Below are 18,892 nucleotides of genomic sequence, written 5' to 3' on the forward strand. Positions count from 1 at the left end.
TTTTGCAATTAAACCCAAATTATCACCGCTTGTTTAGCAATCCCCAGAGCGGTCGGGTTGGTTTGAAGGCTAGCTAAACGAACGGATGGCCACATTCCTACGTGCTTCAGTGAAACAATTTATTCCCGCACAAAGGGCAAAAGCAAGTTTAATCCCCATCAGCAACGTGCCCTGCTCGTGTTATGTCTCGTGGCATGGCATTGGGGATTGGGAGAAAATCGCTATAAAAATTCCTGTTTCTCGCCAAGCCAGCGAGAGTTGCGAATTGGCAACATTCCTCCGACCGATACGGCACCGAAGGAATCGACACAAAATTCTTCGATGCAGCGCGCACAGAAAATAAAATGAAACCGAAGGAAATAAATACTCCAACGCAGCCCAACATACGCCCCGGGGACTAGACGCAACCTCACATTCCTGCGCACTCCCACCGCGTGCGTGGGTAGATGTTGATTTCAATCAATATTTTACCTCACACGCTTCGTCGGATTTCCATTTCTGTTCGCCGATAAGCTCAGCGCTGCGTTCCGGTTCATCGTCCCGCTAACGAACCCGAGATGGGACCGTTTTTCTTCCTTTTCAACTGACCTCCGCGGTGGTGTAAGCCGCCCGTGGGTTGGGTCCGGCCGAAGAATACCCAACCTAAAGTCGCGTTAGTAATAAAAACAATAATAAATTTACCAACGCCGAACGACGATATCCTGCCAGGGTTATCTTGTTTCCGTTCTGCAACTCCCAGGGTAGCCCAGGAAGTGGTCCATTGTACTGGGGAACTGGCCAGGAGTGCCTGTGGCCCCATAGCAACCCCGTGGGCAACACACAGTGCTCGCGTTGGAATTCGGCCAATGGAGTAGGGTGTCCCTTTTCTTCGATAGAAACGGTCCTCGGAATCGCAACGCGCTCGCTGGGGACATTTGTTGGGATCGTATTGTTCCCTTCGGCAATGTGGTGACCTGTTTCCGGGTTCATCTCCAGGCGAGTGGAATTCTTGTGGAGGATCCCGTTACTGTGACCTCTGCTCGGGCGTTTGGGACAAGTCCCTGAATCATTCACCCATTAGGCGGATTTGTGGATACGGTCCCGATGATTCGGCGAGTGTGTTGAAAAAGCAAATTATGGGCCACAATATTGGCAACCGAATGCCATCGGATGCCAGTGATTGAAAAATGGGTCAAAGTAAACCTTTTACGATCAAAGACTACGATCCGACCAGCGAGAAGCTACGCCGGTGTTCGGTGATAAGGATATCATAATTTACCAAATATCGGCGAAACGATTTCTTTGATCTCCGGGAAAACGCACTTTTATGCGGGCGATAAAAGGGGGCTCTTTGGGCTGCTGTTTACATGGCTGTTTTTAGTGTACCCCCGAATGATGTACTAAAATCAGATGCCTTCAGCATCCTGCAGAAATCGCACATGGAAGGGTGGTTATAAAAGCATCATCCTTATTGATTTTTCGGATCAACTGTAACGGTGTGTTAGAGCGGCTCCTTCAGCGCTAAAAGAAAAATATAGTAAAAAGTTTAATAAAATCTGTAATCCTTATCAAACACGTGTATCCGTACTTTCGACCGTTTTTATTACATCAAACCAAACTGAAACCAAATTCACCAGGAGGGCAGACCATGGTTCCAGCTGCTTCTGAAACCGGAACAGTGTAAAAGTCGAAGGCCCTACCAAGATAACTTACCGTTATACTATTTACTCGTGAGTAATAATATGACCATGTGGAAATGATACGGACACTCAATGGTCCATCCATTCGGAGTTTAATGTTTGCACTACTTAACTACTTCCGACGCCGTTTGCATCGTGATTGATACTGTTTTTATTCTCAAACTTACAGACTCCCTCATGCCTGTCCTACTCTGGGCCAGTTCTGTCGACAAGGATATGGATCTATCACATAGTATTATTATTGATTTTAACAGTATTATTAATGTTATACTCTTCTAATGCTCCACCACCACGCTGGAGTTTGATGTTGATGAAGACGATGTGAGCCGGTGATGCCCGTAACAACACGAGAAGACAGACACGTCCATAATCGGATTATGCATCGTACTTTACTGTTTCCTGTCGTACAAACAATTTTAGCAAACCATCCAACAGAAAACTCGTTAAGCGGCTTGCTCCACGTGTCGGCTGGATTCGGCCAGTGTTACGGAAAGCAAAAACAACCCAACTGTGGAGAGCAAGCAGAAGGAGCGATAAAACTTTCGGGACAAACTTGAGTTTGTGCAGCTCGGCTCAGACGGGAGCAACTGTGAAAGAGCAATCGTCCAAGGAACGGAGACCCCCTTAGTGACTCTCGGGTTCTGCGTTGCGCCATGTGACGGGAATGGCTACGATATGGAAATATTTCTGGGTATTCATGAGTATGGACCGCTACAATCAAGTTTCGCATAAACCATGGCGGCGTTGCGCCATATTTTCGTCCGTCTACTCCGCAATCTGCGGCTCGCAGAATGACGGATGACGCATCAGGGAAATGAATTTTTGCGTCCGCTTTCGCCGACATCCGCCGTTTGGCCAACCTGGTGGAGATTCTTCTTAAAGGTGCTAGGTTCGATATGTGGCGATGCCTTTTCAACGGACATCTGATTCGCTCGCTGTGCGCCCTGGCACAGTCAAGGACGATTGATTTGTCTTCCGAAGTTCCGGTTCGGTTGCTTCCTGACGCTTATTATTTAATCTTTCCTGGGACACCTTCTGGACGAGCAAACGATTTGGCGAGCATCAGTCCAGTCGTTGGTTGGAAGAAACCCAGCTCCTTCCTTTAAACTGCGCCGTATTTGCGTATTAACATGGCCCACACCTCCGGGTAGCGAGTTTGCAGGAAGTTCGTCAGTTTCTGTGCGTTCTGAGCCTGTTGTGGGGAACAGTTCCGACAGTTGCGCTGTATCACTTCCGGCAGGGCAGCTAGGGGAAGAAAACAATGGAGGAAATTAGTATTGTACCCTTTTTTGGCTCGATGCATGTCACATGCTACGGTGTAGTTCCTCCGAATAATCAACGAATCATTCAATAACTTGTACCATCTGCCTTCCTTCAAAGTTGTCAAAGTGAAGGCCAAGACTAAGCCGCCGATCGTTCGTCAGTTGATAGGTCCCACATTCAAGTTCGCGAAGCGAGCAAGTTCTCTCGAGGAAGCGAATTCTCTCAAGTTTCCTGCCGTGCAACTAATGTAAGCTTGAAAGTAAACTATTTTACTAGCATGTAGTGTTCCGCCGTTACTGTTGACGCAGCTGCTCGTTAGGAGAAGACTTGTCGAAAACATTCGACAACTAGTTCAAGTATGTACACGTGTTGTTGGCAACGTTTGATGGATGGCGGTCCTTGCCGTAAAGAGTGGTGGAGAAGTGGCGAGACGTTCGTTTGAGTAGTGCAAGATGGGGCAAAAGTTTATGCCTTGCTGACGCACCACAACCAAGGACGATAAATTAACCTATACGCAGCAGAAGGGACTCTGTGGTGTAGGATGTCTTCCGGGACCCGGTTTAACGGCGGATGCTCCTTTTACATGCCGGCTATATTAAGCTGGTGGTTATCAACGGGAACTTGAGATGGATCAACCGGTGCTTAGGCGATGACTTTGAATCGGAAGAACCTTTCCGGTCCAATACTTTCTGTCTTGTTAATATCTATGCTGTTTTGCATTTTCAATGTTCCTTCATACGCCGTTGGAGAATAATGCTCGTTGATTTGCCTGCAGTTCATAATATAAACCACGTCACTGCGCAAACAAACCACACAAGGTTTGTTTGCGTGAGCTAAAGCAAAAAAAGGACACCAGCCCTCAACTGGCGGCCGCGTAAATAGTACTAATTAGCAGCTGGGTTGTGGTGTAACATTTCGCTGTAATTGATGTTACAACAGCACATGCTATCCGTGGCGCATAATTAATTGTACCGCCGGGGACCACACTCAGGATGAACTAAAGTGCATCAGCCCGGGGTTAATGGAATATTGCAGTCAAGCGCTAAGCTTATGATGCCGGTAAAGTCAATTAAACTCATCGCGGCGAATGAGCAGAAAGTTCAAATGTTGTTCCATTACTTAATTAATTCACTTTAATTCGATTAGTGTTAAGTATTAGCACATAGCATTATAAAATTTAATTTCAAAATACAACCGGGTCCGCTCTTTTAAGGCAACCTGGGCGGGTTCGCGGAAAAATCTCTCCCAGACAAAGTTTCACTGTTTATAGACGACTCAGCCCTCTGGCCGCTTCGCAGGAAGCACTCCGAGTGCATTTAGCTACTGAGCCCCCGGGAAGAACTATTTACCTAGACGGCCGGTCGCTGGTCCCGGTCGGGAAATTGCAAACGCTGGCGAACGGAGATCCAGACGGGTTCCCTACAAATATAAATCTCCGCGCCTCCGTCGGCATCAGAACAGCTGCTGCTGTCGGTCAAGTAGCGAAGCGAAGCCAATTGGCTTCATAATGATGGGCAGAAATGGGAATCGAACAGAGTCCGTAAAGGCGGATGGTTGGGAGCGCACGAATTGCGAAGGGCAATTCCGCGAACTCAAAGCTCAAGCTCATATTTCGCAGAGCCTTTGGGCAGAGCGCTGCAATCTTGTTGAGTTGTCCCCGGGAGACAGTTTTTGTAGCAATGGAATAAATAATGATATGCTTTCGATCCGATTGGGACAGATGGAAGGCAACCAGGATGGATATTTTCAATGTGGTGTAGCGGTTGTTGCTGATGATCCTTCTGTGGCCATATGCGCCATTTCACAAAGCGATGGATTCTCATTGTTGACATGTGTAGCGTGCGTGCGTGTCATTCATCCATTAGCGATTGGGCCGTCCGAAAGACGGGACCATGTGGAAATGGTTCAGTGTACCCAGAAACACCAGGTCCGCAGTGTCATTTGCCGTTCCACAACCTAGTCATGCATTGCGGGCCCGGAGCAGAGCCGTAAGCAAATTGCGTTAATGATCGCTCACAATGACGTGCAAATAGGGTGAAAATGGTTCCCCGGGATGGTCGCAATCCTTGGCATGCTCAGCGTTGCAGCGATGTCGCATGTGCTGTAGTTCGTTGGACGGCGAGCTGTTCCAAGGCACACGAGCAGTCACTTCAGCTGCATGTCAAGGATAGAACGTCACTACAGACGATGCACCGTCTGAAGGAACTCGGCTCCCAGATAGAACTTCCAGATCTAGACGGAAGCCCGGGTCGGGCTCTGTAGCGTTACAAATTGAATCTTGTTCTCCATCTCATCATCAGCCGGAAATGAACTCACGATGCAACGCCGTCCCGTTGTACTGTACGCCGTAATGTTCTGTCAACACATTTAGTCAAGCTGTCGTTCCCAGAGCTCAAACCGGGCCGGTTTCCCATCATCACTTCTTCGTGCACAGCTGCACGGCCACGGCTTACAGAGCACGAGCAAGTCAACCCTCGAGCTGGCCCCAGACGGATGCCTGCAGGAGACATCTCAGGAATGTCTTGCTATCGATAAGATGTCCCTAGAAACGGTACGTACTGAAACTAAATTTGTTAAATTTATTCAGGACGCGAGAAATTACAAGAATTTGGCAAGTATGCAAACGGCACACAGCGATTATGGTCGATGTTTTCGTTATGCTTTCCAACCGAGTTCCGGGCGGGAATTAGCGGGGATGTCTCGAAAGTTTTCCCAATAGCTGTGTTGTTAGCAGCGTTGTACGCGATTTTCGATTAGCGTTATCGATTAATTTCTTCGACTCCATTAATGGCACTTAGCGGCTCGTAAAGCGGCACTTGGGCAAGAGTTTCCTCCGGGATCACTTACCTGGCGGAAAATGGCAGTGGCACGGGATGTGGCATCCCTCCCGGGGCCGGAGTAATTGGCATCCGTCCGAAAGTAATCAACACCCATGCTCCCATGCTACGATTCACCGGTGGAGATTAAATTATTTTCTAATTAAAACTTTCTCCCCAAAAAAGATTCACGTCGGGCCGGGGGTTGGGCCATCGAGCGTTCGTCTCGCCCGGTGGTCAAGCGTTTCGTGGGAAAAGTTGACCCCCCCTAGAGCTCCATACCACAGCGCATGTGTTCGTCCCACACTCGGGCCAAATTTGGCTCCTGATAAGGGAAACAGCAATTAAAGCCCCATAAAATGCTGACACCGGCTGCCCCATTTGTGGTTCCAGATTCCTGGAAGAGGGATGTAATTGTACCGCGTAATGGTGTAGATTTTAAGTTGAAATCTCACGGGGAAAGGAAATCAACACCAACGAATGGACGTCATGCGCGTTCGATGGGAGAAATTCGGTCGCAAAATCCGGCTACCTCCCGGGAAAGCTGCCACTGGCCACTGGCGGCTATCGCACATGGCAGGAAAAGTCACGTGAAAAGGCGATAAATGGAGTTAATTTTTCTTCCTCTGCCGGCAAATTGAATTACCGCACTTCGCGCAGGCGTTTGGCCGCTTCCGCTCCGGTTCCGGCCAAATCCAGAGCACGGAGCCGCAGAGCGAAACCGAAACGTTCTGGTGGCGTCAGCAATGGATGATCACCCATCGCCTACGGTAAATGGACCGGATCCGGAAAAATGAAACGTAAGCAGAACGGAAAGCAAAACGACCGTGCAAATGTGCCAGTTTGCAAAATATTTGCGCACCGGCGTAGCGCCGAAGGATTATTTTAAACGGGATCGAGCGTTGATGGGTGTTAGGGAAAGTGGATGGCGAGTTGGGCCAGTTCACCCACCCCGTTTTCGCCCGCCCGAGGGATGTCACTGTGCTTGGATGCACCATAAATACGGCCATTGCCCGATGAAGCCATTGCGACGGATGTGTTAGAGCAGCCTTACGATGTAACGTCCGAGAGAAAACCCCTATTAATTTGCGCCTTTCCTTCTTTCAACCCTTCTCAGAGCATCCGATTTTTTGCGACACCTTCTCTATCGGACGAAAGTTGATGCAATGTGTCAACAGGAGGTCCATGCATCCGCAGGACCTTGCAGAGCGTACGACAGTTGGCGCAGGCGTGCACCTAGACTGGGTATTAAGATGATGTTCCGAAGAACGAAGATTTTGCTTCCAAAACTGATTTCTTTTTTCTTCCTCGAATCCGAACGCAACGGTGACGGAAGTCGGGATGCATAATAAATTTTCCACATTTGTACGAATAGCATACGTTGAAAGCTCCTTTACCGACACAGCACAAGATGACGTCTCGGAGCAACGGATGGATGCCAGCATTGAAAGAGCTCCAACATACGCTGACGTCGCTTCCGGCTGCTTCCGTTTAATTGATAAAGTTTCGTTCCGAGCGTCTGCCATGTGGCAGTTCCGCTCCGAAGAGATACTTCCCGGAGACGGAGTGCAGATTTTCATCTTGATGGGTTCTTTCCGGTGCAGCAGCACCAGGCAGTCAACAGCACTCTGCACTTTTAATGGATGGTGCAAGAATCTAATTATACGCTCTTCGAAGTAGCTCCCGAAACTGGGGTTTTTGTAAAGTTTCTTCTTTCGCTACATTCTGTGGCAGTGGGGTACTGCTTTCCGATAGTTGCCTCAATTTGCCGAGCCCGACTAATGGCAATCGATCGATGGATGCATCCCTTTTTTTAAGGAACTAATTACTTCAAGCCTGTATTCTACTGTCCGGCTTACTGGCGATCATGCGGCTGGCTGTGGGCCAATCGGTTTTGTCCTCCTAATCGTTCGCTGCCCACGGCCACTCGAAGTAACTCCACGTGACAGGTTGCAATTTATCTCAATTAAAAAGAAAGAAAAGCCCGATCCTGATCGCCTACCGTCGCCGGTGATGGTGGGCTCAGACGAAAGGAAACACTCGGCCTCATGTTTTTGCCCTACAAGAAGGTCCGCAAGGACCTTTCGCGAGCCGGTCAGGCCGGCCTGGAAAAAGCAGAACGATGTACGGCTCCGTGCTACGGTGCTGCAGTTGTTGTAGATTTTAATTATTCAAATTAAATGCCTTCCTGGGCAGTGGGTCGTCTTCGCGATGGCAAAGTGCTCTTGATGAATGATGCAAACCCCGGTCCGCTACTGGCGCAAAGCGCTTGCTGCGGAAATATCCGTCCCGGAATGCCGATGGAAAAGTCATTACCGGAGTTTCCATTACACGTTATGATCCGCGTGTAATACAATAATGAGATGTGACGGCGAATGTACCGTTTTTTTATGGCCACTGGCCGGAGCCGAAATTGCTCATTAAATCCTTATCAACGAGAGACGGTTGCTTGCTTGTGCCTTTTGAGAAATTAAATTGTTTTTAATTTCTTAAAGGCCGGGGTGTATTTCTATTTCTTAATTATATCGACTAAACAAAATTTACGACTAAGAACCGACCCCTTCTTATCCCGGGCCTGCTTTCGTTAGAGCAACCTTCCGTGCTAGCAACCTCACATGTAAAAGTACAACGTTACAGAAAGCAACAGTGATCAACATTCACAAATTTCCATAAATTTCTTCAACTCAGGTTGCCCAGGTGAATGGAATTCCAACGGTAGCACTGACTGCCGCCTGTTCCTTTCCCATGCGGAAGGTGCGTTCATAATGGGAGCGCCACGTTTAAGACGACTTCCGCGAACTGGCTCTTCCATTCGCCCCGCCGGCCTCACCGGCCAGCCAGCCGGCTAATAAAATGCGTGAAGGCAGGTAAATGACTGGTTACTTTCCTATCGGCCACCACTTTGCAGCATGTGCCGTCGATCTGAAACGAAGGTTTTCCAATTATGGAACCCAGTTTTTGCCACATCCATGAAGGTCGATTATCAGGCGGCCATTTAACGCAGTGGGCAGCGACCAGCGAGCACGATCCTGGGAAAGCATCATGCAAACGTTGGGAAACGTTAAATGTTCATCTTTACTACCACTCGGCCGAGAGTCCTCAGGACCCGTTCGTAGCGCCAAAGTCAGCCGAATGTTTGAGCCCTGATTAACTTTTTCCATTTTCCTTCGGACCGATGGGCGAAAGATTGAGAAATAAAAGTAATAGCCGAAAATCAACCCTAAGCAGAGTGAGAACCCGGAGATTGGCGCTCTCACGGGTGCGAAGGGGCGCGATATTCGCCGCCGCCGGGGGTTAAGTTGCGTAATGTAGAAACTTTACCAACATCCTTTTCTTTTCCGCCAGCCCATTGGGCCGCGAAATGGGGAATACAATTTTCGGCAATGAATAAATTTCCCTTCTCGCGGAGTTGTCGAGTGCACGGCATTTAGCGGTCGGAGTCAGGGTGCTTGATGGTGCTGGCGCGATGATGGACGCTGAACAGGAGTGGCTTCTGGGCACCCCACAATTTTCCTGGAGTTGTGATTTTCCATTTTTAGTCTTCTGCGAGTCGGCCGTAAACACGACACGCAGTAAGTTGTTTACGTAAGCGATCCGTGTTGCCGCAGGTTGCGCGTATACGCGCGTGGCCACCAATTACTGCGGCTTCCGTTTCGTTAGCAAGCGAGGGGAACCACATTTCTGCGGAACTTACCTTTATTGGCCGCAGCAGACCTAACGTGACAATGTGGGCGCACAAGTTTAATTTTGTTCGAAAGTAATTTCCCTGACCTTGTGTTTGCTCTAATTCCATTCGCCGCCTTCATTCCGGAGGCCGTCGAGAGATGTTAAACATCGCCCCGACGTCTGATGCGTGATATGTTAATCAGTTGCGTTGGAGTTTGGCCCGTTTGAGCGAAAGTTTCTGACACCGCCCGTTTCGATTTGCCCCCCCCTCGGGAGTTCGGAGTGGGACCTACATTCCAGCGTTCGTTACTGTGTCTGGCCCCGAAACCGGTAAACGGGCCGTGGATCGAGTTTTGGGCGGGAAATTTAATCCCCGAGGCAACAAAAGAAAACACCGGCCAGACTGGCAGCTTTCAGCAACCCCCGGGGGCGTTATTTTTTGCAGCCACCCACCGGGGCCAGGGCCGGGAGTGGGCGAATAGTGAGCGGCCCGATATTTAACAGTTGCCCCGTAGCCCGGTATTTTTGCGCCCACCCAGTCGGTGCTGTCCTTAACCTGTCCCGGAACTTTATCTTGTTTCCTCCATCAGTCAGCTCCATCGGAGTGCGGTAAATTTATCACGTTCGCCCCGCATTCGGCCTCTGGAGTGTTTTATAACAGTTTTCCGTCTTTTTCCGCCAACCCGTCGGGGGTTTTCCGAACGGGTCCCACGTTGTTTTCGTTTGTTTGGCAAATTTATGACCAACAAACACGAAACTTTCTACCCCGCGAGCGCCAAAACGCCGGAATGCGATGGTCTCCGGAAAGCGCCGAGTGTAACGCGCCATGACAATCCGGTTTAAATTGTCCGGGTTCCGTGCTCCGTGCGCTGTGCGGGACACGCGGGTTGTGATTTATGTTATTACAATGCATCAAAATAAGAGGGGAAAAAAATGGTTCATGTCTTGGTCTGCAATAATTAAATTACCATTTTCAGTACTTAAAGCAATTTAAAGTGTGATAAACTCCCATTTAAATATTGCGCTTTGAGGCAGAAAGACAGAATGGTGCAAGGAAGCTCGTCCGTTCCAAGCAAAACGAGCCACATGACTCGCCACCCAAAGGAGTGTCCATTGTGGAGCTCGAACAGGATCGGTATTTCATTAGAAGCATCCACTGACCTGCGGATAAATTGCTGCTCCCGAGAGGCGACAACGGATATGGAATGTATTAAATTTCTTTATCAACCGAATTCCTTCAGATGCCTTGTGGTTAGATGCCCGCATTTCATGGCCGAAGCTCCGCTTCTTTGGCTTTCTTCAAGTGTGGTTCCAGATACGGTTTCACTGATCATTCCGAACGGAAGCCCCCTAATCCACCCTATGGAACGTTGGCGAATAGAGAAAGCCCGATCCGGAGAGGGTAATTGGCGTGCCTCTCAAGTCTATTCACTTTAATTCCTTCGGTTTACTTTTCGGAGGCGCTAAAAGCGTGGCCCAATCATCAATCACATCGGAGCGCCAGGAAGGTGATAAAATTTCATTAGCCATCACCGTTCATTTCCGGCCCGGCCCGAGGCCCGAGGTTCATTGGTAATTTATTTACTTTGACCACGGCGCATTGCAGTGTTTGATGGTTCCGTCAGCAGCGGCGGCTATGATGGATTCTTGCTTCGGTCAGTACGGTCCTAGGTGCCGAGGGCACGTCGACCTAGTCCGATCGATCTTATGCCACAGCCCGTCCGCCAAGGCCTCCTACGTCGGCGATAAGATTTAACGACGTTGAATAAATTATGACGGATCGAATGGTTCCTGGCGGTGGATAAGATGGCTGATGGCGGTGAGTGAGTGCCGTGGGGAGCCACCAAAAACTTTGGCATGATGAGGCGTGGTGCACCTTTTCCTTGCCGGTTTCACTGGCGCGCCTTGCAAATCAACGTCGCGGTCCGTGGCCGGGTCGTTAGAATGCAAAAGTCGTCAACGGTGCTTCCGATGTCCTTGTGTGGTGTAGTTTCGGTTTTTCCACCCGGTGGCAGTATATGGCCAAAAGTCGCGTCATTTGGGGGGAAAACGGGCGCTGACGAGCACATTTTTTCGCGCTTACGCCCGTCATTCTCAGGATTTTTGACGTTGTTCGGGGCATGGGTTTTTTTTTCTCTCACACGGCTCACCACAGAGTCGCCCGAGCGATAAGCCATGTGGCCACCATGTGTGGTACCGGCTGGATGGCTCAAAAGTTGCGCCACACCGTAGCGTTGCGCCAGATCGATGCAGGAAGGAGGTAATTTACTAGCGGAACCCTTGCCTCAACGGAACACGGTTTCATGGACGAATGGACGAGGAAGGATGGCTTTTTTATGGCAGCACGTCAGAAGATGGGTTGAGAAACTTGCCAGTGCCAGTGCCAGGGCCAAGCGCAGAACAGTGCGCTGGGCAACAAAACTCATTTCATGTGTCGAGAATCGTCTACGTTTGTGCTACATCTCCGACATGAGAGTGTCACGTTTCACGCCACGGATCAGAACGTGCACCAGGCACCAACTTTGTTCCGGTGCCGGCCCCCATCATGGCCTTTGGCGAAAGGTGATGTCGGCCGATGAATAGACGATGGCTGGTGGGATTAAGGGATTCTTACAATCATCCCTTCGACGATCGAGCAGCATCATTAGCAGGATTTGGTGCCTTCCACCGAAACAATGTAAATTTCTGCAAACACAGCGACATAAAGAGCAGCGGCCCAGCGAGGGGATTTGTTGTCCGTAGGAGACATCACGTGGCGGGATGGGGTCTGGGGTCCTTCCGGATTAAAGTCCTTTGTTTGGTGAAGAAATGCTCATGAATATTGCGAGCCGGTTTCAGTGCGATTGTTCGTCGATTGAAATGTTCCATCTACTGGCCCCCAAACGGTTCGTCGGGCGCTCGGGCTGCCGTTTCTCGTGGGAACTCGTCTAGTCTATCCATGTCGATCAATTGTGCTCAAAATTTAGCTCCCAGCGTCCCAGCGGTGCAAATGGATGCCATGAATATTTGCTCACCCTGCCATTGAAAGCCGATAAAAGCAGCAAATTACCGCATGGTGGGCTTTTGGGCAACCTGGCAATCGTGCTTTCAATCACTTTCAATCACAACGATACTTTTACTGGAGGACCCGGGTCTTCGCTCACCACGGCAAACTCCCACCGGGGAGGAAAGTATCGGTTTCGTTTCGATTGATTTTCCTTTTTGTCTCTATGCTCTTGCGAAACGAAAAGCGTAAATGAATTCGATTCGCTACAAGTTTCGTCGACGGGACCGTACGGAACACTATGTTCCGGTTTGCCAGACGATGAGCTTTTCCCAGATGCGGGTACAGCTTGGCCGGGGAGTGTTGCTGCCGAGGGACCGAAAGTTCGTTTCTGTTTCCCAACCGTTCGAATGGCAAGCCTTTGGCTCGGTTGGTGGTCTGTATGGCCCAGCGGGCGATCAAACCATCAGCTGTTCAGCTCAATTTATGTTACCAACAACGGAAAGTTACATAAAGTTCGCTGGTGAGTAATTTTCTCGTTATTTGCGGTGTGTTTGTTTGCTGGCTGTGATAAGGTTGGATGAGAGAAGGTTAAATCTGAACCTCGGAGTGTCCGACCTCAGAATCTGTCCCTGGTCTAGCAACAGAGCGGTTGGTGTTAAAAGTTCATTGGATGCGCTTAGCCCATACAGCCCAGTACTGACATTTAATAAACATAAATAAGGTATTGGTTATACGTTAATTTTGCTCGAAACGTCGGAGCTTTAGGTAACTTTCTCCCCTTGTTTTTCCATAACATGGAATTAGTGCGCGGTCGGATACTCTGTCTAACAAATTGTGGGGCAGATCGGAGAGCGAGATTTTGGGTTTACAACTCTGAACCGGTGGTCTGCTGAAATACTTGGGACAGTTTAATTAATTTTTGGGTTAACATTTTACGCCGAACGAGAACAAACCAGGCCTATACCGGCATTATTCGTGCCATTGAAATTAATGATGAATTTTACGCTCCACCGCTTCGAGCCACCATCGAGGACCCATCGTGAAAATGTATCGATTGTTGACGCACTTAGCCGCCCATCATTGTTCAGGGATCGCCTGGCGCATCGAGAAAGGCCGAGTCGCAGTGGGGAAAATAAAACAATTTTCCTTTGCCTTCTATTCAATAGCAATATGCTGACCACTGGCTGTCTGCAACAGCTGGCACGGTAGTAAATAAAGGGGCACAAATGCTTTACGAGGGCAAATAAATCTTTTACTTTCCTTGTTTGTGCCAATATTCGCGACAAGAACACGGTTACCAGCGTGCGGTACGGTTAACGAGCATTTTATGGTGGGGCTCATAAAAATCATCCTTTTCGGGGGCTTAAAATTTAGTGCCAGTTCAAATGCGATTGCGAAGCAGCATTAGATTAGACGAACATTGGTCCCGGCCCCCATGAGGAAGGTGAGTAAAAATAGATTCTAAATTCGATCGTTAAACTCGCCGGCAGTACACGAAATCCCATTCCGTGTCGAATTCAAATAATCAGATCGCAATGATTTGCGAAGGGCAACGGCCGGAAGACGACCGTATCGACCCGGGTCCGGCTGGCATAATGTTGCGGCCCTTTCGGAAAGACCCAACTAAACATCAGACGGGTTCGATTCGATTCTGTCCCATTTTTGGAATGAAAAAAAAAACGGTTTTGCCAAACGCCAATTGCGCAGGGCTTCGGCTGTACCATTTCCATCCTTTTGCTAAACGGCTCCCGGTCGTCGGTGGCCTAAGGAAAATGGGTTCAAACCAACGGACAGCATAATTTTCAATGAAATTTTGGAATTCCGAGATGGAATTTATGCCCCGTGTATCCCTTGGGGCCGGTAGCCGAACGGTTCTAGAAGTTTACGACCCGAAATTGCGACTTTTTGCTACGGCATCACCGATGTACGGCCTGCGGATATGGAAATCACTCCGGTTGTCACGCATCGAATGCCAACATCGGTTCGTTTCGGTCTCGGTAGTTGAACAAATGAGAAGCTGACTCGGACTCGAGTCCGATTTCATAACAGATACAAGAAGGTAACAGTTGCTGCCGTCAGCTTTCGATTTAATTTCGGTCGGTACGTGCTTGTGGTTCAACTACCATCATCAGGTTCGGGGCCTATGTCCGGTGTGGGATGTTGAACATGACGTTGTAACTTACAATTAACTTTAATTTTAGACCTTAAACAAATATGCCACCTGAACTCAATTACTCAAATTCCGAACGGTGGCGGCCACTACGGACGACGATTCGGCAAATTGTCTGATGCTGATTCTGCCACTGTTAAGCCTGTCGGCTGAAGTTGTCGTGACATAATTATCGTCCGTGATGAGGGTTGTAAATTGGGCTGTTGACAGGGTTTGGGAAGTGAGTTATAGCATTCCTGTTCTGTCCTTCGTCACCATTTCGTTTCGCTAGTTCCTTTCCCGAAGGTGGAAATAAACGCATTAATCTTTCGATGGGAAAACTAGAGGGACAGGATTGGCAGGATTAAACGCTTCCATGGTACGAATGCAACGAGAGGACAAATCTAGTACCATGTAAACGCCATTCTTCCGATTGTGGTAAGGACGCGGGAACTGGCCGAACGCGATGGTACGGCTAGGCACTTCATTAACGTGTTGACTGCGGATTATTGTGGGGATGCCTTGCGATGCATTCCGCTGCTGTAGAGTGTTGCGAGCAATTTATAGACGTTCCCTGCAACATTTTGCAAATATCAATTAAGTGCAGCAAACAAGACTTTCGTTACATCACATTCGTGTCAATTTATTACATCGGTCCAGATACATGGCAAAATGACGCTTAGCCTGAATATGGAATAGTTGCTTCAAGTTAACATCAATGCTGATATTTTGCTTCATGTAATTCCGAAATTTTGCGACGCCAAACGTAGCCAGTTTATATTTGGGTCAACATGGTCTGACACCGAATGAGAAGGTGTTGCAACCTTGAGCTAGAACGAACGAACGGAACGGAACGAAGAAACGATTCAAAAGAATGTGTCCCGTGCTCGGTTGAGCCGGAAAGATGGGAGTGATTTCCCAGACACTTCTTGGCTTCTCCTTCCTTTTCGTAGCCAATCTGGGGAAAAGAAAGAATCATTTTCACACATTTTCGTGCAATATGCTCCTCCCGTGTGGACTTTATGAGGGTGACTTTCTGCATCGATTGGCACTTAACGACACTGAGTCTTCGAGCGCAGTAAATGGACACGACAAGCTGATGCTGAAGGCAGCCTTTCTGTCTGGGTCAGAAGAAAGCGGTAAAACTAAACGCCAATTCCTGTTACTGCAAGAAATACCGACATCACGTCAGTTGCGACTAGTTTTTGTCCAGCGATGCCCATTTCTTTCACTATTTGCATTCCTCCGAGTGGGCTTGTGGAAGAGAATAATCGGCACTGCTAATGAAGCACAATCTCCTTCGACCACACACCGGCAGCGTGAAAGAGGATTACGGCCTTCGGCCCGTCAGCTTGCTTCCTGTTCCGACATTCAACAGGCTTCTTAGAAAATGTCCGCACAGGCGAGGACGCTGCGTGGCCGGTGAAACTGCAGACGACATTACCATAAGTTTATTCTCATTCTCCCTCTCTCTCTCTTTTAATACAACAGAAATAGAAGATTTAATGGACGGTAAAAGGGGGACCCAGATTCTATCGTTAGATAAATAATGCTCCAATAACAAACCTTGCCTGGCGCCGAACGATGGAAACAGCAAAACCTGTTTTGCATCAGGCTACGGAAGCGACGAGAAGAGGCATAATCTGACACTGGCAAAAAAAATCTTTCATGGAGGAAAACACAATCAACAACTTCATCGCCGTGAATCTTCTGTTTTTACGGAAAAAGCCGGAGGCAACAAAAACGTATCCTTGAATGGAGTTTTTACAAACTTCCATTATTTGCTTGTCCTTTGGCCAGGGCACAGGGCACCGTTGCAGGGGCAGAAAATTGAAAACCCTGCCAAGGGGTGAAGCAAAAACAGTCACCTCTCACCCGTTAGGTAGCGCATTGTTTTTAACAGCTCTTTGGTCACGTTTTCGTACGAAAGAGCTTTAATTAAAAAAATGCTTAATGATGGTACAAAAATCGTGATGACACCGTAGCGTGAAGTTCACCGAAGGAGAACATTCAAATATTAGAGTGTGTACGGTAAAGCATGTAGACGATGCCCGATGGGTGAGTTTTCGGCTGAATTTACCTTTATGCTTTAACATTATTTGCGGTGAGAGAGTGTCGAACGCAGATATCAAGCTTAATACTGTACAAATACTGCGCGAAGCTCGTGGAAAATCACAATGGAGGCGCCTGGTACTTTAGCCACATTAGGAAGCGAACCGGTCCCGCCGATTCCGGGGCAAAAGCTGAGGAAAGCAAATGGCCCCACTGTTTACGTTGCCCGTCGGCCGGTTTCATCCCATGCTTTTGGTGGCGAGCAGTAGGAATCAAACCGTTCGGAACACAAAAACAATTCAACCATAATCCACCATAATCTCTTCCTATTTCACTTCATTATGAGTACCGTTAATGAATTTTCTGAGAATGCTTCCCCGGGTTGTTTTTCCGGGTTCTTCTTCGCATCCTGAACTTCCGTGTAGGCTGTCGTTTTGGTCGTTGGCGCCAGTCTCGTCGATGCGGATAGTGCACAGCATCGCTTTTCTTCCGAGAACGCGACACGAGTGCGGTGTCGGAGTGTAAAAAAGAACAAGTCGACAGGACAACAGCGGAAAATTTTGTTGCGTAAAGTATGGAAAGATAGGTATGGCGGCTTATAATTACTGCCCGATAATGTATTTCGTGCAGTCAGCCCATCATCACTATGCGGCAGTGACTGGTGGTGATAGTAAAAACTTTCACGATAAGTTCTGACTAAAAACAAGTTTCGTTACTTTTGGTTGCGTATATGTTCAAATTGGGCTGCTCATAACACTGGATTTTTTGTGTTTATGAACAAAATTTCCTTACTAAGAAAGTCTTTAAAAGTGAAAAGTATAACAAATTGAAATTACAATATCTTATCAATCAATTTGCTATCAATTTGGGTTGATTTCGAAATGCTAATAAATTCAAAAGAATCAAGAACCTGTTAACCTCCAGTCCCTGTATTTTGAATACATCCATTACTGATGATCTCCTATACTTTAACGAGCATCGGCCATGGGCCCTTTTTGCCCAAATCGGCCCAATCAAATTGAATCTAAATCGGGTCCCTAACCCAGAATGATCAATTTGTACGGACACACTTTCAACGGACAACCCGAGTGCGGGAGCATCCGCAAGACACGAGGCCGGAAATCCATTAGTCCATTAGGGTAACTAAACGCATCGGCGGATACGAACCTTTTAGCTGGCGGCCGAGCTGATCGCAGGGGCTCTTCTCCAGGACGCACATGATCTGCCGGCTGACAATCACCTGATTGTTCAGCAGTCGGTTAATATTCTGGCTGTCGTTGGCTGCCGCCGGTTGTGGCCCGACGATCAGCAGTGCCATCAGCGCAATTACTGCCGCTGATAGCATAAATAGATTTGGTAATGCTTTTGAACTCATTTCTGTGCCGTCGTCGTCGTTGAGTTGCGTCCGCCCGTCGGTCGCTTGATACCGAGCCTGTTGGTGGTGATTTTTCTTTATGTTCGTTCGCCTTATCCGCGTGGCAGGATCACTGCTTCGACACGCTTGTCGACCGCGTCAACTTCAAGGGAACTGCGCTGAACACCGCACGTATCAACCCACACTCGCTGGCCGGCAACCTTTGTTACAACGGCTCCGGTTTCGCGGTGGCGCGTTAATGTAATAAATTAATGCCTATTATGGCGTAACGTAAACCAAAAGCCTTCAAACGTGCCGAGGCCGGGCACGGTCCTACACTGGTGAATGTGACGAAATCGAAGAAGTGGACGCAGACTGTAATTTGATGATGATAGCGTTGACACTTCCGGATACCCGATGCTCCCGGCACTTATCCAATGTGGGGTATGAGTGAATGATGTACGCGGTGGACGAGATTCACCAGCGGGCCTCTATTGCCACTGCTGTCTGCACGCACGCGATATCACTGTCCGGATAGGTTGGAATCCCGCCAAAGACTGACTTTGTACCGAAACGGTGTGCGGTGTTTTATGCCACGAGTTCGCACGCCGCGAGAGCGAGCCCATTGAGCGCGAGCGAAGCGAAAGGACATCCGCTGAGAGACGGGCGATGTTGTCCTTTCTCTCGGGTTCCACATTGTAAGGAAGCACGTTGTCGGAACCGAATAGAAAACGATTAGCAAAATGCGACCACGGACCGATTTTTATGAGCAATGTTTGCTTTTGGTACCAATTAACGTAACGTCGTCAGCAATGTTGACAAATTTTCTTTTGTTCTCCCACCGATACCAACTTGAGTATGGAGAAATGAGTTATTTACACGAATTCGGGAAACTGCTTAATGTGTACATTTTGTTTTCAATACTTT

At 48.4% G+C, this 18,892-nt stretch overlaps 1 protein-coding gene across 1 annotated transcript; it reads right to left on the minus strand.

Moving 5' to 3' along the window:
- Positions 1 to 1,634: 1,634 nt before the first annotated feature.
- LOC131212423 (putative odorant-binding protein A10) lies at positions 1,635 to 18,508 on the minus strand. The gene is made up of 2 exons (XM_058206280.1): positions 17,779 to 18,508; positions 1,635 to 2,924 (listed from the first exon to the last, which is right to left on the minus strand). The coding sequence occupies exons 1-2, from the start codon at positions 17,984 to 17,986 to the stop codon at positions 2,782 to 2,784; spliced, it is 351 nt and encodes a 116-aa protein (XP_058062263.1). The 5' UTR covers positions 17,987 to 18,508; the 3' UTR covers positions 1,635 to 2,781.
- Positions 18,509 to 18,892: the final 384 nt, after the last annotated feature.

This window comes from Anopheles bellator, chromosome 2, assembly GCF_943735745.2.
Source record: "Anopheles bellator chromosome 2, idAnoBellAS_SP24_06.2, whole genome shotgun sequence".
Classification (NCBI taxonomy): Eukaryota; Metazoa; Arthropoda; class Insecta; order Diptera; family Culicidae; genus Anopheles; species Anopheles bellator.